The sequence below is a fragment of the Drosophila tropicalis genome, unplaced genomic scaffold (assembly GCF_018151085.1).
Source record: "Drosophila tropicalis isolate 14030-0801.00 unplaced genomic scaffold, ASM1815108v1 contig_845, whole genome shotgun sequence".
NCBI lineage: Eukaryota > Metazoa > Arthropoda > Insecta > Diptera > Drosophilidae > Drosophila > Drosophila tropicalis.
Window position 1 is genome coordinate 11,270,986 of NW_027173338.1, and position 27,188 is coordinate 11,298,173.

Sequence of the window (27,188 nt, forward strand, 5' to 3'; positions counted from 1 at the left end):
CTTTTTCCCTTTTTGTTGTGTCTCTCTTTGGCCTCTTAATGAAACTTTTGAGTGGCTGATGCCAAACCACAATTGAAAAGTTTTGTTTCTTTTCTCTCATTTTTGCTGCTTTTCTTGTAAGCAGCTTTCCAAAAGCATGAGAATGAGAAGAGGAGTGAAAAAGCTGTTGAATATCTCACTTATGGCAAGTTTTCCATTTTTTTTTTTTTTCTAGGGCACCAGGTTAACTTGTCAAAAAGTCGATTTAAAGTGTTTCTTAATCGAACCAGAAAAGCAACTTAAGTGAAATTAATTTTACGTTAAATAGAAATATACCCTCGTCATATAGAAAATAATTTGCATAGGTAACAATTTCAATATCAAGTCCAAGGCAAAAAGATTTAAATATAAAAATGAATTGATGGATTCAAGAATGTATAGAAAACTTAGAATCTTATTTGAACTGCCGCCAAGTTTCACACATTATTTCAATGGATTCTGATAATTATCCAAAGAAGAAGACGTTAACTTAAAGACGCCAAAAATGTTCTACTTTTCAATTTATCAAGTGTATTGAACTATGCTTTTGAGAAATAAAAGTACCAAGTAGTTGTTAGTAAGCCGCAGCAGTAAAACAAGCAAATTTGGCAAACCTTTGCCACATTTTGCACACGGCAACACAATATGTACCAATTTGCACACAATTTGCAATCAATTGGACACTTAAAACCCATAACAGACACTCGAACAATGTAAACTATACCTTGGAATGTGAATAGAAACCGTTTTACCAGTCAAACGACGCATCGGAGACTGACAGACTTTACTACAGCTTGAACTGATACTGTACTCCTGTTCCACCCATTTCCCCACAACCAAAATGCCAATTGAATTCAAATGCACACAAACACACATACATAGATAGGTAGTATAGCAAACTTTACAGAAATCAAATGTGCATAACTGGCATATTGACTAGCCACACGAGAGGGAAAGATGACCGACAGACAGACAGATAGACGGGACATCAGATGGACACACAAGCCCCAAACGATGATGGGTCAAAGGAGACTTACCAATGATATGCCCAGCCAGCGATTACTCGTATTCAATATGGTAAATGCTATTGTGTTCGCCTCAAGACGCTTGAAGAGTATCTCGGTGAAACGTGACTCCTGATTGTATGCCCGAATTGTGGTCACACCTTGTATTGTCTCCGACAGATGCGAAATGACAGGTGAGTTTGTTGAATTTTCAATGCGTTGCAGTTCTCTGAAAATACACACAATGTAAAATAATGATTAGGTTATAGATATATATAGAATAAATTTGCATATTCTTTTATTAGTTGAATCAATCAATCAATACCATTTTTGAAGGTTTGGTTAATTAGTAACATCTTTTATACAATATTCAAAGACCAAATATTTCCTGATAAATTGTATTGCCTACTTTTTAGGGTTTTATATTTTTCTTTCAAGAAATATGAAAGATTATCCAAAGAGCACGGAGTTTAAGACTTAAAAACTTTATCCAATTCTGGATTTAAATTGTATTAAATTGTTTCAAGTTTAAGCTCGAATTTTATTTTAACTCAAGAGTTGGTACTTTAAACACTTTACTCTTTAAACTTATCCCATCTTACGCTCTTGGCCAGGCACATCATTCGCCCCTTCCCTCGTTTCTTGTCAAAATTGTTGTAAAGTTTTGCAAAACTGAAAATATGCTTGAAAGACAATTATAAGCCACAAGTAGATAGGAATCTGCTAATAGTGCCACTCCCTAAAGAGGAAGAGAGCAGGAAGGATGACAGCAAGAATGGAAAAGGAGCAAACTTAACTTCAAGTTAATGCCCAGCTCAATTCTGCCCGGCTAGCAAAATTCAAAATGCGAAAATCTTTTGTTACCATTTTGCAGCTCAAAATGTATCTATACATTTACCCCATAACAACAATAACAACAAAACTGTAGTTATAGGCAACTTTAACAGTTGTTGGCGGAAAAACTTGTACCGTTCTGTACTATTCAACTTTCCACAAAAAAGATTTTCTCCATTGGACATTTTCAAAAAACATTTATAAGTACGTAGTATAACTAAATTTCAACTCACCTGGCAGAACACCTGTAGAACTTTTGTATAACATAATAGGCACCACAAATGGGCACTGTTAGGACCAAAAACCAGGGCGTAATGCTCACATTTATCAAGATGGCGCAGAGGCAGAGCAATGTAAATTGCAGTAAACGTTGACTGGTCGCCGCGATTTTCTGTAAATGAAAATATATAGTGGGTTTATATGTATATAGTGAGCGGCAATATGAACAAATGTTATCAGCAGAGGACTGGGCTGGACTGGGCCTAGATGCCAGATAGGGTTCGGTTTTCGTTAGCTTTTTTGGCTTGACATTTTTAAATGACTTTTGCTTGTTTGTGGCCAAATTGACAAATGACTAAATTTGTAGCATGTCATTCTCCTCGTTGCTGTTGGTCTACACTAAAGTTGTATATATGTGGACTGAATACGAGCATAAATGAGGAGTACGAGAAGCAGAGGGGGCTAAAAGTGGGGAAAAGCATGTGGCTCTAGTGATAAATGTGTTCCAGCACCAACACTCAGCCAGCCATGTTTCATAATCAAATTTTTGTGGGGCTTTGAAATTGTCGTGCAACAATTTTCTAAAGTGCACAAAAAAGGACGATATGTTTGAGGCATAAATGTCTGTACATGAGTGGTGTAATTATTGAAATGAAAATGGCATTTCTATTCAATCAACCGAATGGCAAGCAAAATTATCAAATACGCTTTTGAACTTCCTGTGTGCTGATTTCATTTAATGAAAAACTTTGATTCTAGACAAATGATTAGAAAACTTGATTTGGAAACAATTAACTTGGAAAATCAAATATTTTGCAGAATTATCTAAAACCTTGTTGAGATTCAAGAGCCTTTTTATATCAATCTTAAATTCAACTCTAAACTAATCAATCCTCATACGTTAATCCCCAACTGTGGTATCTATTGATAGTTTAATCCCCACTAGTTAAGACGTGGTAGTTTAGTCCCCACTAGTTAATATTTTAAGTTAAACTACAAGATACTTATAATGAAAACACTTAAAGACAAAAGAAATCATTAAAAAAATCTACGCACTAAACAATTTTTATGTTTGTTCATATTCTCGCTCCAAAAACCTTTCAAACACTTTAAACTGTGTCAAATATTTCTGTTTTTCTGTCACTAACTGACTAACTAACCAACACTTTTGCAAAAAGCTAAAGTTTCTAAAAATCAATCAACAAAAATATACAAAAATTCAGGCAGCAAAATTTTCTATTTAATCAACTCAATCACAAGAATTCATGTCAAACGATGCAAACACACATAAGTCAGCAACAAAAAAAAATTGATATTGGAAAAGAAAATCGAAAACTATTGTATAACAAAAATCTAAAAAGAAAGGGGCGCCAATGCCAAGTCGTGTCAACAAACTCATATATCACATAGTCAAAAAATTTCAGTGCATAATGCGTGCTTATCGGGTCGAAATCTAAGCCAGGGTAAAACCAATCAGGATCTGGCACCAGCAACAACAATTGGCCACTAACAATGAAGCGAAGGGAGGAAGGGGAGTGACAAAATAGCAAAGCTGCAGTGGCAATGTTCTCATATATTTTATGGTACAAACAACAACAGCAACAACATGATGAAACAAATCTTACCTTATCAATGATCGCCATATCGTTGCTGAAACGATTCACAATACGTCCGAGCGGTGTCACTTGAAAAAAATGCAACGTTTTATGCAAAATCGTTTGCAAAAGTTTATCGTGCAAATTACGACGAGCATTACAGCCAGCCCATTGTCCGGCCGGTGTTGATATCATGGCCATTATAATGCAAACACACGAAATTGTTGCATACATGCGAAAATAGTACGTGACTTCATGGTTTGAGTGTTCCGCCCGACCATCCTCCTGTAGCCCATCCTGCAGTCCATCGTGCTGCTGCTGCTGCTGGACATGGTCACTCCAATGTTGCAGCCAAACGTCCGTGTAGACACGCAAACATTGCCAAATTAGTGCGGTGATAAAAAAGACAATGATTATGGGCAAGCCAGAGGCTCGCATGTAGAGCAAATATATGTGATGTGATATTTTTCCATATTTGCGTTCAGCATCCATCGTTGGTGTTGCTGTCTTTGCTACAACAGTTGGCAGACCACTTGGCGGGGGGTGTGGGCGAGGGAGTGGGTGGCACGACGGTGGAGGAACCTGCCCAGCGTAACTTTTGCTGATCACTCTCCCTCACCTCGGACTGGCAATGGGCTGTCACGTCTGCCATGTCAGTGCTATTGGCGGTGGCTTGTATTTCCGTTCTACCATTCAGGTTGTCGTTATTCCCATTGTTGTTTGTGATGTTGCTATTATGGCAATCGTTTGTCGCAAACGCTGGAAATGAAAAAAATGTATATATATAAAAACTACATAACAACCGCTTGTAAGTAAATGGTAAAGTAAAAAGCATATCAATATAAAGCTAAAATACGTGTTAGTGGCCAGAATGTCCTACAAGTGAAATCTATAGGAGAATAATAACAACACCATTAACTACATACATATACATATGTACATTGTACGTAGGTAGAAAGAGAATCTGCATAAGAGTTTATTGCATCAACAAAGTTTTTGCTGTGATACGATATTCATAATCGTATGAATAGTTCGTAACTTGTTAAAGTATTATTCTTATTACTATTATTTCAATTTACTGTCAATTTACTAGATCCTCCAAAGATTTCAAGACAAAGACAATTTACATAGATCGGTAGTGGGTTTGTATCCAAGAACTTGGAAACTTAAAAATGTGTAATGTGCATTCAATTATTCTTGCTTTATATTTTAGAAGCGAATAAATTGTAAGATATCTATAGTTATGGAATAACTATTTTAGTATTTATTGTATTTACTCCACTTTTTCAATATAATTTATTTATAAGCTATTGTGAAAAATGAGACTAATAGTTTTTATTGGGCCATTGTGTTGTTTGAAAGGGAGTCTTTAAAAAAAAGGAAAGACTAATGCTAGCCATGGGAGTGACTAGTAAAATATTGTTGTATTTTTTTCGATTGATGCATTCTTCGATGCCGCACATCTCCATTTGCGAATTGTATCTTTTCTGCTGCCGCTGCTGCTGTTTGTTTCAATAAAATTTCAATTTTACATGCCAACAAAAAAACCAAAAAAAAAAAAAACAAGGGAAACAAAAACCTTCTGCAATTCTGGTTTTTCCATTGTCGTTTGTTGCCCTTCAATTTCAGTTATTTCATTTTGCCATGTGCAACATGTTGCAATCAGCATTCACCTGCCACGAAATTGTGGTAAATGAAAGCATTTTTTGGGCCAGATGATAAAAGCCAAAGATTACATTTCCATTAATATGCAGTAAAGAAAAAAAAGTATGAAATTAAATTAGTTGGTTTATTTAATTAAATTGTCGTTTAAATTTTTTGCGTGGCGTTTTTTGTTTTACTCAAAATAATAAGAAAATTAAGTGCATTGCAGACTACTTTTCTACAATTTTCAGTTTTTAGGAAATTTAAACCTTTTAGTAAAATAATTCTTATCCCCTTGTCTCAGCAACTTTCCAGTGACTGCTCTCTGTGGCACTCAGCCAGCTGATTAAATTGAAAGTTTTCACTTTGATGCTAGGCGACGACTTGTCAGCCAAATATTGACAGCGAGTAGATAGATCAATGCATTAAGTTAAGCAAAAGTTTTTCTGCCTTACACAACTTGCCGCACTGTGTCCTTAGCTGACATTGGGTGGAAGGGGGTTTCCCGCCTGGGAAAATAAACTTTTAAAATCAAAGTTGATTTAAGTTTACCAAAACACACAGACATACGCACACAACATACATTGCCTTAGACATGGAGAAATGGCACTACCAAATATATATACTGATAAATATACCGATATTTTGTTTGCAGCATCTTGGCTTATATTTATGGTGCAGTTTTTCCACCACGAGGGAAATAAATTTGCAACTAATCAATATTCATTAGACAGAACCGTAGTCGAAGCAAGGCAAAGACTTAAGCAAAGTTTCGCGTATTGTACACACTTTGTTGCATTCTTGACTTGTTTATTGATAGCCATGGCGCTTTATCGGATTGCAGAGTTGAAGACGAACGGAACGCAGCGACTTTTTAATTAGCCGAAATGCAAAATGAGGCAATCGAATGAGCGGAAGTGTTATGTATATTTATTTCTAGAGACAGGACACTTTGTCGCAAAATTCTCCTTGGAGAATGCTAATAAATTTTGTATATTGAGCAATCAGACTTAAAAATTGCCAGAGATGATATTTATTCTATTAACAATACTTATCTGAAACCAGAACAGGCCCAAAAATATAATAGAATAACTAAAATTACCCATTTGATGAAGAAAATAAAGGGGCCCAAAGGACCTGATGGGATAAAGTTAAGCAGTTAACGAACAACAGATTGAACAAAGGAATGGTTAGCGAATTGCATGAAAACTCTTCTTTAAGAGCATTTGCTTTTACTTAAAATGATAAACCATGTTTTACTTGTATGCTCCACATAACACTGTTGGCTGTTGCTCTTTGATTTTTGCTTGTTTTCTTTAATAAAGAAATCACGCATACGCACTGTGTGTGTCTGCGTGGCTAGCCATCGATCCGCTTGCCCATATTGCGCATAAGAACTTTTCATGCATACAAATGGACAAAGTTCAAGAAATAAAAAGAAAATGCCGCTGCATAACTTACATTTTGTCGACATTTCCGTCGCAGACGATGCACTCTGCAACTTTCCATCCAATTGCGATTCGTTGACTGGTTGTGTATTGATTGCTGTTGTTGTTGTTGTTGTTGGTGGTGGTTTGGACATGTCAGCAGCAGTTGTGGATGCCACTGAACTAAGTTCAATACTGGGTAAAAGAGCAGCTGCAGCACTAGACTCCTCTGAGATGCTTCTGTAAGGGTGACGCAGAGTGGAAAGTTTGTATAATTACATTAGCCTGACAATTACCAACTATTACTCACAAAATTGAATTCGTGGCACTGAGTGGACGATGATGATGCTTGGGCTTGTTGGAACGCCGCATGGACATGCGTCGCAAAAACTGTTGAAAACTACCGCGAATTTGTGTCGCTTCTGTATTTGCGGGGTCGTCCTCATCACACTCTTTTTCATGTTGTTGTGTCACATCAGCAATTACCTCAATGGCCACAGGCGCCACATCCATGGCTGGAGGTGATGAAGCATTGCGTGTCACTGGCTGATGCTGTGGGACTCTATGAGACGGCTGCCAGGACTGAACTCGCATGGGCTCTACATCGTGGCCATCCCCTGTTACAACACCAATGCCTCCGCCGGCACAACTGTCGGCATAACTGCTACCGCTGACCGTAAGGACACTGCGACGTAACATATCACCACTATTCGTGCTCGAGGTGGACGTTGCTGTGGCAGAACTAAGGCCGCTCAGGCGATGCCACGAATTTGTGGTTGCCCTAGCTGTGCTACCTCGCCGGTGAAGCGTTGATGACCTGCGACGCGGCCGCATAATAACATCATCCGCCTGGCATTCATCAATTGGCAAAGGGACATCGTAGATGAGATGCCGAGAGCCGTAGACGCTGGAACGTTTACGCACCAGCTTGAAGCTACCGCCACCATGTTGAAGCCCGCAAGCCACACTGCTGGACAATGACTTAAAAAAAAATCAGAAACAGAGGAAAAAACATAAAATGAAATCTCGTTGTTCTTTAATATAAAAATTCACTTTTGCAAGCATTTCCCTTTTTTGTGTAGTTCAGGAGTTGCGCAAACTTACCGCGGGTAACTCATCGTCCTCCTCATCTTCATCGACTATGGCATCGGTTTGCATATTATTAACTGACATGGACACACTGCCATCTGGCGCCTCCATTTCTGTACCTGGGCCACCACCCGCATCCGATGTAATCGAAATTGAACGCTGCAATCCCAATTTGCTGACATTTTTGAACAGTTTCCAACGTTCACGTGACGTCTTCTCCGCTTGACTGTCAGAGAGTGTGTGATGTGTGTGCGTATGTGCGTGTGGGAGGAAAACAAAAGCCGAATAATATTAAAAACAGCAATTTAAACATTCAAGAAGGTGTATCAGTTTTTTATTTCGAGCAGCGGATAAAACACTTATGCTGCCTCTGGTTAAAGACTTTCAAAAGGTTATACGGGAAGCACCATTTTATCACTTTGTATTGTTCTTTTTCATAATAAGGTAAACTATACTATTCTTTCTAAAATGACCACTTCGAGTTGTGAAATATCTCTGAAATATCTTTTTTGTCTACCTAGAGAGAGATCGATGTATGTAGCTTTTAACATGTGGGCCCCTAATTTGGGTCGATATTGTGATAATTATATGTGCTAATTGAATAAGAGTACAATCCCATTATTGTTGTATATTTTATACTTCTAGTGAATATAAACGATCACAATAGACCTCGGATCAGAAGTATAGAACTATATTAATGGTCCAGGGGGTAGCAGGTGAGCACCACTTCGTGTTGTGTGTTCAAATCTTGCTGAGGTCTCTTTTTTTAAACTTTCCTACATTTTATTTTTGGTGTTAATCAAATATTTTTTTCTTTTCTTTTTTTTTTTTTTTGCCTTTTTTTTATTATTTTGAATTCTTTTTATTTATTGTTTCTTTTCTATCAGGCCAGTAATGATCAAAGGAGGAATAAGTTGTTCTGTAAATACATCTGAAGTGGTGAATAATTTGTCAGGTGTTTGAAAAATGTAAAAAATTATGAACATTTAACTGCATTTTGAGCCGTTGCTTAAATTAACGTTTTGACAGCGGAGTGGCAAGAGTCAGGATGGCCGAGTGGTCTAAGGCGCTGCGTTCAGGTCGCAGTCTACTCTGTAGGCGTGGGTTCGAATCCCACTTCTGACAAAATTTTTTTTTTATTTAAAATATTTTTTTTGAGTTTAAATATCGCAATTCAAATTATTTTATACAAATTAAATGAATATTTAAAAATTCGCATGAAATAAATGTTCATGAATTTAATTCTCAGTCTTTTAAGTACTATTAATTATATGGAGTAAAAGATGTATTCCCGAGATGATTTAAAAATTATTCAAAACCCTCTCTTTCCTTCTTTAGATAGGATTTTCAAGAAAATACAATAAGAAGCTAATAAATTCTTTTTAAAGCGAATACATTTCGTATTTTCGAGTACAAACTTTCCTAAAAAATTGCTGAAAAAGATATTTCCACCATATTTTAAATTTAAATCGGGCGACTTTTACCAGGTCTTTCAATGTTTATGTGGGGACAAGCAACCTGTTGTAGAAGTATAACATTCTGTGAACACTTTCTTTGTCTTTTAGGAACCGAAAAATATTCACAGATAAATGAACTTGAAAAGAGACTTGTTTTGCAAGACTGAGAGGACCAACAGGACTCTTGCTGTGCGGTTTTGTCCTTTACCTATCAGGAATGCCTGACTGATTCTTTGCTTTTGCCATTTCGGGCCCCTTTAGCATTTTCCAATCTAAGCCTTCAATGGGTGAAAAACAGGCAGAATATTTGGTAATTTTTGCGCATTTTCTTTTCTGGTCTTTTTGGTTTCTGCTTCTTTGCTAGAAAGCATAATACTCACTGTTGTTGTTGGTCTTTTTCCTTTGCGTTTGCCTTGGCAATTATCGAGTTCCATTTGGTGATTATGTGCGGCTGCTTTAGCTCAATGTCCTTATAACTGCCGCAAGCTTGCAGACGACCATCTTTCATCACAATTAACTGACAGAGCCGGAACACAGAAGCAGAGAACACAACGAAAGCAAAAATTAAAAAAGAAAAAAGTAAAAGAGAAGGAATTGAAAAGATATCAAATGGAAACGAAGGAAAAGCACTGGCAAAGAAAGGTGCAAAGCACAAAAGGCAATAAATTCAATTTCAAATTTAAATTTGCAATGTTTTTTTTTCGTTTTTTTGTCTGTTTTTTTGTTACTTCTCCCTCAGGCTGCTGCTCAAAAAATTGTAAAAATGTGTGCGAAAAGAGCCCAAAGAGTCCGGTAAGAAATGGTCTTTCCAGGCAATTGCATTTATGGCCAAAAGGCGATAAATGCGCTGCTGCTGCTGCTGGACAAACGAAGAGCAATGTGATGCGAAAAATAAACGAATGAAAACACAGACAAAAAATAGAGCAGCAGACCAACTGTCAGAGAAGTTGAGCTCAGAAATTTAAATATGAAGTGCTGTCTGGGTATGACCATGGGCCATAGTAGTTAGGGTGTGGCACATTTTCCTTAATCGACAAATGCCACTTACATAATCCGCCTCCTTGATCAACTGTAATTGCTGTGTCACCAGTATGATGGTTCGACTCGATTTCAATAGCATTTGACGTACACATTGCTCGAAGACATGTCCGCCCACCTCATTGTCCAGTGATGACAGCGGATCGTCCTACAAAGACACAAAAAAGGGGAGGAACGAATATTGTTTTCAATTACAATTTTTACATTGTTTATTCGTTTGATAAATATAATAGTTTTGTTAGCTTTCTTTGTAAAATATGTACAAGCCGATCAAAATAAATTAAAATGTATTTTGTATACTTTTTTTTTTTTGTGAAAATCGTGCAAATATTACCAACTTTAAGTGTTGACTGATGGGTTAGCAGTTGTATGATTTAAAAAGTAAACTAAATGAGCAAATACTTAAAGCCTTATCATTTTATATGCTTGCTACGTTTGCTAATAAACTTGTTTACCCTGCAACAAAGTATCAAAATTGTCGGTGGTTTTTACAACCTGATGCTTTGGCTTTTACTACATGAGACTGTCATCATCACCAGCATCATCATCTTTGGCTGCAATGCCATTAAATTCAGCGATACGGCTTATTGGCTTCACAATTTACTTTTGTCGCCCTTGAGAAAGTATCTACTAGTTTCTACTTACCATTATTACCACATTGGCCGATGAATAGATAGCACGAGCTATGGCAACTCGTTGCCTTTGACCGCCTGACAAATTGATGCCACGCTCACCGATAATGGTGAAATCGCCAGTTGGCATTAATTCAATATCTGGCTTCAATGCACATGCATCTAAAACAAAGTCATAGCGTTTGGGTCGAAATGATTCACCAAAGAGTATGTTCTCACGAATGGTATCATTAAGTAGCCATGGCTCTTGAGGCACATACGAAATGGTACAGTTTCTGTAAAGGGAAATGAGAAACATTGTTAAATATGTTGACGTGATTTTAAGATCTAAAAGTTCATTGAAATTTTCAAGTTGGCTTTTTCTCTACCCTTCTTTTCTTTAAACATTTTCAGTGTCCCCATAGAACATTTTCTTCTTTTATTTAATGCTATCTGTTGCTCTTACTTTAAGCCTCGAGGACTATAAACTATAAAAGAAAAGCCATGTTGAAGTTTCCTTCTCCTTTTCTTTAAAGCATTATCAAGTGGCTTTCTCTTCAACTGATTGACCTTAGCACGTGGCATACATTACGTATGCGTCATGTTGACCCATTTGAAGGAATCGCCACTGCTTTGTCTTCGCCAATTCAGTGCCATTAAATTACACTTTGCACCTCATATCAAAGAGCGAAAGCTCAGTCTCTCCTTTCCACTGCAATTTCATTTCAACTGTGACTTTAAATCAGAAAAAGAGAAGATGAAGAAGATAAAAGAAACGAGAGGTATACACACTTAACAATCGTTAAGTTCACATTCTCTCTGCAAACTGTACATATAATAAATTTAGAAGCCAAGAGATGAACACACACACACACACACACACACACACACCCTTACGTACACCGCACACACAGAGAGAACACAGACATTTATAACAGTAATTGAAATTATTGCACATTCTGCGTTTGCCAAGCCACGGATGGAAATCATGGGAAAAGGGGTAAACTGAAAGCAAAGTCTGCCCGGTACCCCATGGTTTTGCCATCTTATATGGAAAAAAAGATCTGACTGCGAAGAGGCAATTGCACTCCGGCTGCTGCTGCTCGTGCCTCACGATTTCTGCTTGTTAAATGCATTTTTATATGGTTGCATGCCCCTACAGAAAGCACTTTGTTACTGACTCAGATTCGATTGAGAGAAATAAGAAGGGCGGCATTTGCTTTTCCTTTTTATTTTCTCTTTGCCTTTTTCCTTTTTATGTGCAATAAAATTAACATACACAGACATTTTGTGATAAATTACAGCATCACGTGATGTGCATGGAAACGACTGTGAAAATATGTTGAATGACTGCGGCGACGACGACTGTTTCGAATGGCGGCCAGTGGCAATGCTGCAGCTGCTTTTAGGGCTGCATTTAATTTCGAAATCTTTCATTCCTTTCTCGGCATTAAAAGTGAAACTGTAGTGGGCTAGCGGTTAGTGGCAGTTAGTGGAGTCCCTTTGGCAATAACCACTGCCCAAGATGCCAAGATGAAAACTATGCATTTTCATTTTACTTTTGTTAAACAGTGCGTATGCGTAATGTGTTTTAATAGCCTCACAGTTAAATGACCTAAGAACCAATAAGTTGCAAATGCCACAAAATTATTAAGAAGAATGAAAGACAACCTTTTGAGTTCTTTTTAGTCCTAACATTTTTAATTTTTCATGTTTCCAATCATAAATCGTATTTAGGTGGGCCTAGAACATCCAGAAGTTGGCCTTTGGTATTTCTAGATATGCAAATTTCCGCAATTACTGTCAAACAATTGAATGCATCTATTAAAGACCCTCTTCACTTACTCACCGCTAAATCGACCTCAACACAGTCTTCAATCAACTAAACTACAAGCAATTTCCATGTAAATTTCCATGTAAACACGTATGGAAAATGATTTGACATATTGCAATGATATGGTGTATCAACATATTTGCGGTTTGACAATTTCGCGGTCGTTAAGAAAACCAATCACTTTATCTGTACTATAGCCCATATGAGACTTAATTATACACACCCCTGAGTCTGTGGTATTCAATTCTGTGTGTGTGTGTGTGTGAGTGTGTGTATGGGTGTATCTATGTGTGTCTAAATTGCGGTTTATACGCCCAGCGCACCGAAGCAGCGAAAGTTATCAACTAAGCCTCTTAACTAAATTGCAGCTAATTAATTGAAGTCACCCAAGTGGCATTTGTGACAATTAACTAGACATCGTGATGTAAAAGCGAAAGCTTACACACATCCGCCATGTGAGCCATATGGATAATTCCTTCGAGTGTCATGAGTTCGTGTATATGCCACTCATTTAAGATCAGGGTTAGAATTAGTTTTATATAATTAAACCATATCATACTTAGGTAGCATGTGTAAAGAGCTGAATTCAGTTTCCAAATACAGCTGGGTAAAACGTTATCTAATGTGAAAGTGAGGATGAAATTTTATATAGAAAGGGAAATCTCCATAAAAAGTTTCAAAACCGTTCTTGGACAAAACTTATAATAAATAAAAGTTACGATGGATTTATGATAAATTGAAATCCATTTTTGATAAACTAAATATTTAGAATATACATTTATAATGGATATAGTCCATACAAACATCATAGATATATTCTCAAATAAAATGATTCCTGATAATATTCTTAAAAGCTTTTGCGAGTATTTCTATGAATCATGAATCAACATTATTAATAATAATAATCAGCAATCGCAACTGCAACTGCCATGAAAATCAAATATGAAAAAAATTGGAATTATAAGCAATAAATGCCTAAATATGCTGAATGTGGGAGAAGGCATTGCAATTGATTTGCATATAAAATGAAATGCATATTATGGCAATGCATTTTAATGGCAGCATACATAGAATTGAGATTCAACAAAAACGAAACCTTTTGAATTTAAATGTTAAACGTAAATTTATTGTAAAAATTCCAAAAGAATTTGGCTCTAAGGGGGATGAAAGAAAAAGAGGAGAAATTTTTTGTAAAGAAAATCGAAATCGAATTGGAAATGGAGGCTTTTATTGCATTTTATTTATGCCACAATTGGACAAGGCCAAGAAAGCTTGTAACAGAGTTTCGCTTCTGTATGCTTTTTCTTCCAAATCGGTAGTCTTATACACTCATCCACACACGCACACACACACAAACACAGAGAGAAAAAGGCATACAAACACATGAGCGAAATTGCAAAACTTTAATTAAATGTGAGGGAGAAGAGTCAAAAGGTGGAGCAAGGAAATACAACACACGTGCCTAGGCTATGCCATTGTTTTCCTATTATATTCCTTCACAAAAACTTTACCAAACTTGCCATATGGATTTTATGAAACTAAAGTTTTCATTCTACACTAACATGGCCTTCAAAATATTTTCAATTTGCATGGAGATTGTACCAAAACTGAAAGTGTACAATCATTTCAGCTAATTAACATCCAGTGCCTAAAATTATGCAATTAAAATCTCGCTAGATGAACAAACAAATCGCTTGCCAGCCTTCCTGACCTACCAGTCCAGCCTGTTGATACAACTGAAAATTGCCACATAAATAACTAAAAATATTTACATAAAAGGGTGGCGAATTTTGCACCCCTTTTGGCCAGGACAAGCACTACAAAACGTGCGTAATCTGGCGCAACTGGTAAACTTGGCCGCAAGCACCCACATGTCAAAGACCGATTTAACACCTATTTAAAAACTTAAATGAAATTTCTACAGGGCCTAGCCTAGTTATAGCATTAATGGTTGTAGGAACTTCCTTAGATTTTATTATCGTGTTTGCAGTTCGACTTACTTGTGCCAAAACATATTTCCAGCCAGAAGTGGCATTTCCATGAGTAGAGCGGACAATAGTGATGTCTTTCCACTGCCATTTTTACCAACGACTATGGTTAATTTGCCCTTTGGTATGGCCATTTCCTGAATATGCAGTTGCACATGAGGCATTTGACTATTTGGTTGCCATGTGAAAAGGCCATCATTAATGGACACTGCAATGTCGTCGGGCATTTTCAGTAGCAGAGAGTCACGTCGCCAGCTGTCTGTGTTTCGGGCGCGAATCACCGAAAACTCTACCGGTTTCTCTGCAGTGCCACCGCAGAGTTTTGGTGGCCTAATAGCCACATATGGAGTATTACGAAGTAGTTCACGACGCTGTTGCACCAACTTCGAGTGGCCCAACTCGTGGGTATTGAATGACGCCGGTGACTTGTCTTCCACCTGCTCTCCATTGTTCTGCAGCAAGGGTGTTATGGGCTCGGATTGGGCCAAAGGTGCGGGCGTTTGTGCCTGTGGTTGTTGTTGTTCCGGATTGTGAATCCGCAGTGCCAAGCGCTGTTCATTCAATTTATTTTCCACTTGGGCCGTTCGCATAGCCATATTTGATTTCTCTTGTGTTTCATACATATCCAAAGAGGCATCACTTTTACTCAGTATTCTGGCCATGTTTCGTATGCCTTCAAACTGTTTTCTTATCTCATGGGCCTGTAGAAAACGTTCCAATCGGCGGGTGGAGACACGAGCAGCTATAATTATTGGCACGGTAATGGGAAAGATCAGTAGCGGCACTGTAAGCTGTTGGAACAAGGCCAAGGCAGAGAACAGGCGACTGGCATTAAAGTTCAGATGAGCCTCCTCATTCTCCTGCTCTGTTTTTCGTGGCAATGTTAGATACACGGCCAAAGTTACAAAAGTGATCAGCACTGTCGAAATGTGAGTAAGTATGGCTAGAAAGAAGTTAAACAAAAGTTTCGATCAAGTGAAAAGCTCACTACCATTACCACTCACTCATTAATGTCCAGTAAAAGGCATCTTTATTAAGATATTTTAGCTCTTTCTTGCGCGCTGTTTGAATTTTTCGCAAGAAGACCTCATCCCAGGCATTAAGTTTTATAATCTTAATTCCTATCAATGTGTCATGAATTTTCTTTAGGCGTTCATCTGTGTATTTCTGGAAAAGAACAATAAAATGTTAGACTTTAGAAATACAGAGAAGTATCAAGTAACATGCAATAAATTTCCGACTGTCTGTTGCATACAATTAGGGGCAAATTTTCATGTCTCATATTCCTACCATACAGGCAAATAAATACCAGAAGCAAAAAAACAAAATATTAAAAAAATCTGGATAATCTCTAATGCCAACATTTCCCAAATTGTTCTCGATCAATAACGAGTTAAAGTTAACCTTATAGAAAACAACGAACTTTAATTGAGCAGCAAATCAAATTAGCCAATTGCTTTTTTACTACAAGAAAGGTTTACAAAAAAAGGTCAATAAGCTTAACCAGAAACAACTCCAAGAAAGCCAAAGATACATACACAATTTAACAGCCTTTTCTCTGGCCAAACACTGAACCCGAAAATCAATTAACTTAAGTCGACCACTCGACAATAACTTTAAATTGACCACAAATCTGTTGAGACGAAACTTTAAATGAGCCGCTGCCACTGACAGAAACCAACAGCCGACAAACCAAATGAGCGATACGACTTCCAAATGGAAAATACTTGAAATAAGTGACAGAGAACATTACTATAGAAAATTCAACCCTTTTTCGTCTCTGGGTGATTTCATGTCCAAGCTAATCAAATAGTGTTTAATCTGTAATTATACATTGAATGTAAGTACTTACCGCTATCACTTCGGCATTCTTGGACATGGCATTGCCAATGATAAATTGTAATGGCGTCATAATCAATATACAAACAATTGCCCCAATAACCGCACTTATACCCAACTTCAGATAGAGGAGGTAAATGACCACAGATATCTGTAAAAATTCAAAAAGATAGCAAATTTTAAAGGATAAAGGACAAAGTGAGATGTTAGAGTAATTTATTATAAATTTCTTCAAAGAGAATACATAAATACATCATACATAGATAGATATGACAACTTTAAGAGTTACAAAGGACTTGAGAATGATTGACATGAGTTACATGAGTTTTGATTACTTTATTAAATTAATTAATTAGTTAATATTTAAATCAACATCTGCCTAAGATCTCCATTGTTCTTAGTCATGCGATTAAACACTTTACGGACAACTGCAATAAGATGTCAGCTACATTACTATAAAATTTCAAGTACTTTTTAATTTTACTCAACCAAAAGTTGCCTTCATGATATGGAATAAGTATTAACCCACATTTCAAAGGCAATATAATTATCGAAATAATATTGTTAGTTTCGCTATATTCACATACATACACACATACATACATAAATATATACATATCTACATGTATGCCGGGAGATAGACCCAAATGTTAATTAATTTTTTACACAATAGACCTGGACTACACTTTACGGATATGGCTGGTAGCAAATCCGATTCGGGCTTGCATACAAACGAGTAAATTATTTAGCAGATGTTGCCTGGACGCACACACCTACACATACACACACACCACGATACCATGCTGATACAAGTAACCGCCCCAAACATTTACAAATCAATTCATTTTGAAAGCACAACAGAAACCTAAACCTAAAATCTGAGCCTGACCAGCCTAGGCTTGGCCAAAAGTAAATACAACTCATGGCTAATTATGCTGGAAATTGAAGTTGTGGGCCAAATTGGATGAAGACAACGGAGGGCAAAATGCAGAAGCGGATATAAACCGAAACAGAATCAGACACAGACACATTTAATACGAATTAATTATGCATGTGTATACCTATGTGTGTGTGCGTGTGTGTCAGTACGTGTGACTTTGTGTGAGCCTGTGTTTAGCTTAACCATTAACATGTTTGCTTAATTACATAAAAATCTCTACATTTAAACCATGTTTTACAGAGCCATATTGCAAATGCCAAATCGAAATAAATAAACTTTCCAATTGCAAAATGCCAACGTAAAATTTATAGTTTGGCAATTACTTTAGAGATTAAAACGAGGAGAGCGAGAGGAAAAATAAATGCAATATTCTCGGCCAAAACGATTTAGTCATCAAATGTTATAAATTAACTTGAAAGTTCAATGAAAATCAAATGGCACGGCACATTTAAATCACACACAAGTTGCTCGTAAATTTGCAAAATGCACACACATACATGCACACATACATGCATATACATACATGAACAACAAATAGCATTAGCGTTAGCCTAAGAGGTTTTTTTCACATATTGTGTTGCCTTCTTTAAGGCGCAATTCAAACCTTGAATGGTATGGCCCAAGCATAGTGAGCGATCCAAAAGAACTGCATCACATTTAGCGTATCATCGGTCATCATATTCGTAATAGCTCCAATGTCATTAAGACCTGGAAAAAAAAAGAAATTAGAATACACTTAATTATCATCTAGTTAAAGGGACGTATTCACGTATAAAGATATCCCATCCAACCAAACTTTATGTAGGTTTCAGTTTTAATCTGCCTTGCATATGATTTTTTTTTTGTGGAATGCATTGAACAAAAACTTTTTGTTATTTACATATCAGCAAAATGGAGTTTCTATCTACATGTGTTTGAAAAGCCGTTTTGGGTTATCATGTTACAGACACATCCACGCCCACTTAAGCACATTAAAAGTACCCATACCTGTCAGGCCCGTTTTGCAAACATTTCAGCCGTAAAAGTTTCAATTAACACCCATCGTACATTTACCTTAACCAAATACGAGATACAAAACAACAGCAACCTCAATGAAGGGAAGGGGAAAGAGGGACCATCCAAAGGACCCCAAAACACTCACCAGCTGAACGCTCCGTTTGTTCTGTGGCTGCGGTCTCCGCCGTAGCCGTAGCAGGCTTATCATCCGCAGTCAACTTAACGTCCCCATTTTGTTGACCATTCGCCGAAGGGGTAGGAGGACCGTCATCAGTATTATTGGCATTCAGTAGCAAACTTTTGCGATAAATTAGACCCTGAAGCGATGTTTTAATCCTGATGCCCGTCATATTGAGCACATGCGTGGAGGCCTGTGACAATGCGGCCTGCGTCAATGCAGCCAGCAACACTATCCAAGCAATGCTCCAGCCATTTGTTAGCAAATCCGACCAGCTGGCATAGTAAATTCTCACATCACCAATGCCAATACCAAAAACCTCATCAACATCATCATCAGAGGCCGCATTAGGGGCTGCAGCGCCAACAACAACATCGTCATCAGCAGCAACGTTCACCACTTCCCATGGCAACAATGATTGAGATGCATTTCCATGATGATGGGACTGAGCCTGCGCCTGGGCATAGAGTGCTTCAATATATTGCACTATTTGTTGTATGGCAAGTGGTCCAATCAATGCAAATAAATCACCGGCCAGCTTCAAAATGCCGCCAAGAGCAAACATACGCCAACTGTTCTTTATATAGCAATACCACAACGAGGGTGAGGCATTTGACTTTTTCTGAAATTAATATAAGAATAAAAATTTTACTTTAAAAAACTAATTTTTAGACTGCAATAGAAAATCATTTCCCAATTGTTTAATATTGCTTAAACTAAATCAAGATTTAATCCCATGTGACATCAAACCCTTCAGCCGATGTATAAGAAACCAATTCTTTTTTAGAAACATTATGTATACGCCATATGGGCTCTACATTAAAAGTAATTAATAAGGATATTTATGTGAAACTTAAACAGGACACTACCATTAAACCCCTTTGGCTTTGAAATAATAATTTACATTTACAATTTGCTGGCCAATTTGTCATTAAAAGGCAACCAAACAAATATGCACCATAAAATCAGTCGACAAGTATTCACACATTGCAAATATAAATGAACATTTCCAAACAGAATATAAACAAAAAGCCAGCCACACTTTCACTTTGTTATCAACAACGAAACGATGACACTGTTTTTTGCCATACCATTTTATCCACATAAGTATGTAGTTTACGAGATGAGTTCAAAAAGTTTACCTTTATCATTGTTTCATTGACCTAAACATGAGTTCGAGATAAACTCTCTGAGAACCACGTTCGAACACGAACAACCAAGTGAAGATTGACTAGTGAAGGCATTCTGAATGGGTTGTCTTACTACAAAAGATAATGGGGAACGAATCTACGTGCTTTTTGTAAATCTCTTTCATTGAGACAATCCAAGTTACTTCCCGAGCACATCTCGAAAGTAAATTCATGTGAAAATTTATAGCCTTCAGTCGATGGCGAAGTTGCATTTAAATAAATAATTAAGCAATTTCCTTGCCGTTGGGCTTTTTTTTATTTTTGGTTTTTAATGAAATACAATATTTTCTTAATGGAATCTTTTTTTTTTTTTTTATACGCTTACTTGGTCGGTCGGGAACGAACCGGAACCAAGAAGAAGACTCAATTGTGGCCATAATTTTTCCCTCTTTTTTTCTTTTTATTTTCGGCCTACAGCATTTAATTATGTACTTTTGCTTCGGCCATTTCAACGAGTTTTTAATTAAATGGCGCTTAATGCATTTAATATTTATTTAATGCACATTAATATTGGTTATTATGTAAGTGTTTGCCCAAAAAGACCATAAAACAATGCACTTTAAATTAAAAAGAAGAAAAAACTTACCACGTTTTCCGTATAGACATACAGGAAATGGTCATAGTGGGCTCGGGCACTGTCCTCCAAACGCATTTGGCCCAGATCTTCCAGCTCAAGTGGTTCTCTAAAACCCAGCCACAGAAGCGGGGTTAACCACCAAAAGCATGATTTGGAGTAGAAAGTCGCCAATGTATGCTTATACCCAATTGTGTCGTAGTCTTCCAAAAAATCATCCAGATAACGCTGAAAAGAAAACATTTATCAAAATATTTATCTACGAGCCTCTTTTACTAAAACTATTCTTATTCTTATTCTCTGTCTGTGTTGGGTATTTCTTTGTTTTAATGATGATCCATTCTTGATACCTCTACAAATAAGTAAATATTGAGCAACTAAAATCGGATACTAATACACAAAAGCTTTGTAAGCAATGCTTAGGTTGATCATTTAACACATTTCTTTTAAGTTGCTCGTTCATGCGATCAACAAAAATTTCATTTTAACATTAAATAAACACAAACATCATTAACATAATCTGTTACTTGTTCTGATTCAGATTCCATAGTCAAGCAATTCTTGAAATTCAGTTGATCCATATTCCATTTGGTTGACATGAGATTTTGAGCCTCCTCCAGACTTTGGGCGTTAAATACAAGTCGCTGCAACTGCCCCGAAGACCAAGCAATGACTAACAAACGCTCAGTTCTATTTTTTTGGTAGACAGTGAATTTTATGCAAGTCGGATAGACTTCCTCCTTCTCCGTTGAATTACCATTATATGTGATATAGTCTCGCGGCAAGATCCTTATTGGCAAACCTGGTGATAAGTCCAATAAGCAGATGAGCACAAAAGGCTGATTCTTAAAAATAATAGCCACATAGATGTCTAATGGATCTATGACAACAGCCTGAATGTGACCACAGGCCCTATGCTGACCAAAACAGGCAACATGATCCAAATCAGCCAATACCTGCGGCTTCCACAAGACTTGTGGATCCAAAATGATACCTTTAGCTGGAAAAGCAATACAGGCATAGATTAAGCTGCTATCCTTCTCCGCGAAGAGAAAATGAGTTCCGCAGTTTGTCCAAGCAATCGATCGTATGCGTTTCTCTGTTTATCCCTTCAAACAACTCAGCGCCATTATATTCACAGACTGAAGCTCCAGCACTGCTGTGAACATAAAATAAGGACCCAGGATCTGGGATATATTTCAGTAGGGTAAAACCATTCCCATCTCCCAACAGGCAGCGCATTTTTTCTCCCCTATCTGGCTCCCAGAAAATAATGTTTCCGGACCCCAAGGAAGCACTGATTAAAATGACGCCATGTTCAGTCCATGCCAAGGAAGTGACATACACATACGATTGATTTTTAAATTTACCCAAATGAAATATACAACAATTGTTGAACTTTTTCTTTCCCAGAAGCATACAAAGAAAGTGAAATTTAAAATGGAAAACATCAACCATGTGTGTTTGTATATGGTATACTTGTATATGCTGCTCCTTGAGCCATCCATAACTCAAGTGTGACTAAGCAACTGGTCTTAGCTCTTATCAAAGGACTTTCCATGTTGTCCACTCTCACTCAGCAATACAAAAGGCAGACTTGATGCCATTTTGTTTGGCTGCTTAGTTGCATGAGATCTTGCCACTTGCATTTTTTACTTTACTTGTTGTTGTTGTTGGTGCTGGTGGTGTTGGTGGAATGCAACACGTTTTGTATGCTGCTCAACGCCATAACAATGGCACTTGGGTTGGATGGTCGCTTGGCTGGCTTTTCTTTTCGCACTGCCCACTCCGCCCGCCCCATCAACTTTTGTTGCACGAATTGTGCAGTGTTGTGTTGTGGCATTTGTGCACTTAAGCATCTCTAAACTCGTCGTTTTTGTGGCATATGTATATACACCCACACACACTCATTCGCTCCGTCTTACTCGGCATGCGGTCATCCATGCACCGCATAGTAGCGCCTTGAAGTATGCTAAAGGCTTTTGAAAACTGACATAAATAAAATATTTGCCAAGTGCAGAAAATGCTTTGAGCATGAAACTAAATCTGCGCTTAACCTCAATTAAAATGTAAACATATTAAAATCCCAAAAGCAGCCAACTTCCCATCCCCCTATCAATTCCCATGCCCTGACTGCACATCACCTAATCCCCTGTTAAATTAAATAAACCTTTTGCATTGTCATCATCATCATCATCATCCGCATCAGGCAGTCCGGATGCCTCTTCACTTTCTTCATCTCAACTATTTGTTCAGCTAATTTTACGCGAGTGCTTTCATCCAAAAATGCAAATGCTAGTCGCATTTTAACCCCTTCACTCACTTCCGTTTTTGCCAGGCAGCAGGAGCAACAATAAGTAGCATCAACAAACAACAATAACAATTTTAACGTCACCATTCTCCTAAATACTCTATCTAAAAAGAAATCCCCTTTAAACTTTTATTATCCGCAGGAGACATATTTTAAAAAGCAAATATTTGGATAGCTTAATTTAGGGCTCAAAGCTCCCCATTTTGCATATTCCAATACATCGATGTAGGCAGATCAAGGTTATATAATATATGACTCATTCAAAGACTGAGACTGACTAGATCCGCCAATAAGTCGCATTATCATTAAATGTGCTTAGTATTGAATTACCTCTCGACAACTATTTTTTGGTATACGTAATTTTCAATTCAATTCAATTAGCAATACTAAGTGTAATGCAGGTTTTCATTATCAACAACAACGAGCAACCCATTGCAGGTCACACACCACAGATAAGACAGCAACTACTTGGGGTAGTCGCAGTATATAAAACTAAATCATGCAGCTAATAATTCTACTCTTCCTGCAAGATGCAAAATTTAACAAATTTACGGTCTTATGTCTTGTACTAAAGGCCTACTAAAATTAAGGAAAAGCGTAACCTTATATTTCCAAACTACTTTATAGTGTATGAGCGCTGTCGCATATTTTGCATTTGAATTGCCGGCATTCAAAATTTGTTTGCATTTTTGGGTTTCTGCTCGACGTGGCATGGAATTATTTAACCACCCAGCCCACTCAACTTCATCCGCTTGCTGCAAACTTCCTTTATTAACATTATGCACCCAAAACGTAATTTGGACTAAATCTTCCTGCAAGTACAACAGGAGGCGCAGTATCACGTAAAGGCGCATTTTGTCAATATCATGAGAACTTCCTGTTCTTGGTGAGAATTATGAGCGAATCTTTATAGCATTTGTATGTATATATGTATGTGGTTATAAATGTAGAAGAATCTTTCGGTTTTTGTTTGTTTGAACTTGAAACTACAGAAATTATTAATCTATTCTTTACACCCTTTGGTGTCTTTTGGAAAGCTTTACCAGTTTTTGGGCTTTTTAAAAATGTGAAATACATGTAAATAACACATCGCCTTTATCTTTAAACTGTGACTAATTATTTACTGTTGCAGCAAGACCTCAATATAACCAAAATAATTGATTCAAATATACATATTAGTTTAACTATTTCTATAATTTAATTAAAAGTGAAGAGGGTTGCTAATTTTCAATTGGAAAATGCAAGAAACTAAGAAATGAATATGTAATTCAATAACATTAAATACATCAATTAAGCTAAGTTCAGTTAAGTTTCCATTTTTTGCCTGCTTCTCGAATATGCATTTTAAGTTATAAATATTTAATGTTTGCAGTTTTCTACCAAGTCTCGCAATCACCTCAAAAACAGGCTTCAGGTTTGTTTCTTTCAAAAAAAAACTTTTTCTTTTGACTTTTTTTCAGCGCCATGCGCCTCAAGGTATGCAACAGCATTAGTGCATTTGCAGCATAACAATGACGAGAGCGAGTTGCATCCATGTTGTGACCCGAAACCTGTCTCAACTCTAAACTGCGAATTTTATATGCTGTCCGTGTTTTCTTTCCTTTCTTTTGTTTTGTTTTTCTTTTTTCATTCTTTCGCATTCTTTGCATAGCCAAAAAGGTAAACAGCCAAAATCGTCTAATGTAAGTTTAATGTTTTTATTTGCTTTGCTACTTTGGGTGGCGCTTATTGCTCTGCGGTCTCTCTACTTGTATATGCCTTGAGTGTGATTATGTTCACGTACATAAGAATGTATGTATGTTTGACTGGGGAGTGTGTATCTGTGTCTGTTTGTGTCCTATGTGGCAACTTTGGATTTCCGGACTGAAGCGGAAATAATGTCAAGCATGAGAAGACAACAAGCGAAGGTTTTCTTGAGCGTCGCTCGCTTGTTTGGTTATTCGGATTGCTTGAGATGTTTAAATATTTATCAGCTGTTTTTGGGGTTTCGTTATATATGTATGTTAATATGGAAACTGGATTTAAAATATACGTATTCTATATAAATGTATGCATGTATTTCGTAAGCTCTTCAGATATCTAGGATAAGGACATATTGCTAACACATGCATACTTTGGGGACTTAAGTGTACGAAACTCGGAGGAAGTATTTTAAATTGATGACTTTTTACATAGTTTCCCAAGGAATTCATTTTGTTTAACAAAGAAACACTATAATTACTTCTATCGATTAAAACAACTCACCTCTTTATAAATTGTAAAACCATCTACTGTGGCCAAAGCAAGTAGACATAGGACAGTGATGACCTGAAGACTGGTCTCGAGTTCAAATAAATCTTCATAATAGACCACCTCGGCCAGTTCATCCAGACGAAGAGCGAATATCAACAGCTCCACGGCCATGCTGGCGTACAAAAGGACTTTGAAATGAGAAATTGCTTGATTAATTCTGATGGCAGACGACAATTATCATACTGAGTCAGCCACAAAAGGCACACACCCACATACACACACAAGGTAGACACACACCTGTCACCTTCTTGCGCTCCAGCACACGATGATAGCACATTAGCATAATTGTCAACAATGTGGCGGCCAAAGCATTCCACACCGCTCCACTACCGATGACAATCAAAACATTTAGCTCTCTAAGAACCGCTGGCGACTGAAAAAGACGGTTCAACTCTTGGACATTTCGCTGGGGCGGCAACAGACTCCTGGCCAACTCTAGGCTATTAACGGCCAGCAAAAGTAGAGATACAGCTGCGCGTATATTGTGAAATGTTAGCAAAGTCTTATGACACCTGCAAAAAAAAAAAACGGAAAAATGAAAAAGAAAAGTGGAAACGGAAACAGTGTGTTAAATAGATTGTTGGTAGAGGAAGAAGTTCCGGGGAGATAAAGAGACTTAAAATATATTACAATACCAACAATTTTGAGTTTAATTAAGCGAAGTGCCAGACACCGAGACCCAACACGAGAGGGGGTTTCATAATTGCCGCAATTATATTCAAGTACTTATGCTGGCGCAGTCAGTCTAGTCTGTCTTCCTTGCCCCCCGACCACTTTCCGCACAGTGTTCCCTTGCCAGTCGGTCTGGATTTGTTATTGCCTACTTCATCGCTGAGTACATATATAGCCTCGTCTGTGATATATATCAACAACCTGACATGACTTGACTATCGCTGAGTTTTATTAACTTAAAATATAATATTCGACTAACTTCCTACCTCCCAGCCAAGCTCTCATTGAAATCCTTTTTTTGTCTGAAATCGATGGTCAAGTTAATGAAATCGTGGAGTCTGTTTTACTTTCCATGTTTTGTTTAAGAATGTATTTTAATGGCATCTAAGAATCAACTATAATAAACTTTAAAGCTCTTCTTACCTTCCGTAAGACTCTCATGACTTCCCCACTGGAAAATTTTACAGCCACTTAATGTCGGTTAGAGTGCTCCAACCAATGCAAGTTTATTTATATTTATTTCACTTAAAGCTTAACAATACGCCCCTAAGAATATGTGTGTATATATTCAAGAGTCCTTCCTCTTGACTAGATTTTTCCATACAAAATATATTTAATGATGTGCAAAAATGTTGCATACTTTTTGGCTTGCGCGCGAACGTTTACACTTTTGCACATGGACCCATTTCCTTTCTGGCGATAGCGGAGGGGGAATATATAGTCAAAATGGTAAGAGAAGGGGAACATAGTAAACCTGCGTCTGCATTGCTGTTGGAATATTATTTATTGCAAATACTGTTGCATACAATTTGGCGCAATGGAGCACCAAAGCAGGAGAAGGCAAAATACAATAAAAGAGAAGGAGCAGACCTCCTCCGTGACAGGGACAGGGACAGGGTGTCAGAGTGTGGCTACAGTATGAGGAAAGGAGAGGTCCAGGAGGGACAGTTGGTTAGTTATGCCGAGTTCCCCCAACTAGGTGGCTGGATTTTAATTTTTTAACGTTTATACCCAGAAATAAAAAGACACAAGTGCTTTATTTTCGCAGCATTTTATTTATTGAGTTCAATTTTTATGCCCACAGACTGTCTATAAATTTAATGAAAAATGTCTGCCTTGACAGCCAATGTGGGGTGGGGAAGAGGGGGGCAAATGATGACGATGAGGAGAAGGCTGTGCAAGAGGAGCAGGTGCAGAGGAGAATCCCCACAACCAACGCTTACATATTAATTACTTTTTGACCGCTCTAAAAATGCATGAATAATTGATTTCAATTTCTCTGAAAAATGTTTTCTATGTGTGTGTGTGTGTGTGTGTGTGTGTGTGCAAGTGCATTTTTCGGTTTTTGTTCCCATTTAGTTTTTGTTGATGTATATTTAAATGCAGTAAACAAAACAGCAACAAGAAAACAAAAAGAATACTATAAAAGTGTAATACA

At 37.3% G+C, this 27,188-nt stretch overlaps 1 protein-coding gene and 1 non-coding gene across 2 annotated transcripts in view; one reads left to right on the forward strand and one right to left on the reverse strand.

Annotated features, from left to right (window-relative positions):
* Window positions 1-27,188, reverse strand: part of Sur (Sulfonylurea receptor) — a 43,324-nt gene that overhangs the window by 7,833 nt on the left and 8,303 nt on the right. The window contains 18 exon segments of the mRNA XM_068294412.1: window positions 1,056-1,251; window positions 2,090-2,247; window positions 3,701-4,162; window positions 4,164-4,429; window positions 6,776-6,981; window positions 7,052-7,722; window positions 7,846-8,056; window positions 9,668-9,804; window positions 10,336-10,473; window positions 10,971-11,232; window positions 14,771-15,701; window positions 15,763-15,925; window positions 16,611-16,748; window positions 18,142-18,245; window positions 18,679-19,333; window positions 20,488-20,703; window positions 25,031-25,206; window positions 25,316-25,590. Coding sequence (XP_068150513.1) covers window positions 1,056-1,251; window positions 2,090-2,247; window positions 3,701-4,162; window positions 4,164-4,429; window positions 6,776-6,981; window positions 7,052-7,722; window positions 7,846-8,056; window positions 9,668-9,804; window positions 10,336-10,473; window positions 10,971-11,232; window positions 14,771-15,701; window positions 15,763-15,925; window positions 16,611-16,748; window positions 18,142-18,245; window positions 18,679-19,333; window positions 20,488-20,703; window positions 25,031-25,206; window positions 25,316-25,590 — 5,365 coding nt within the window.
* Window positions 8,873-8,955, forward strand: TRNAL-CAG (transfer RNA leucine (anticodon CAG)). The gene has a single exon. It is a non-coding gene; the product is annotated as a tRNA-Leu (tRNA).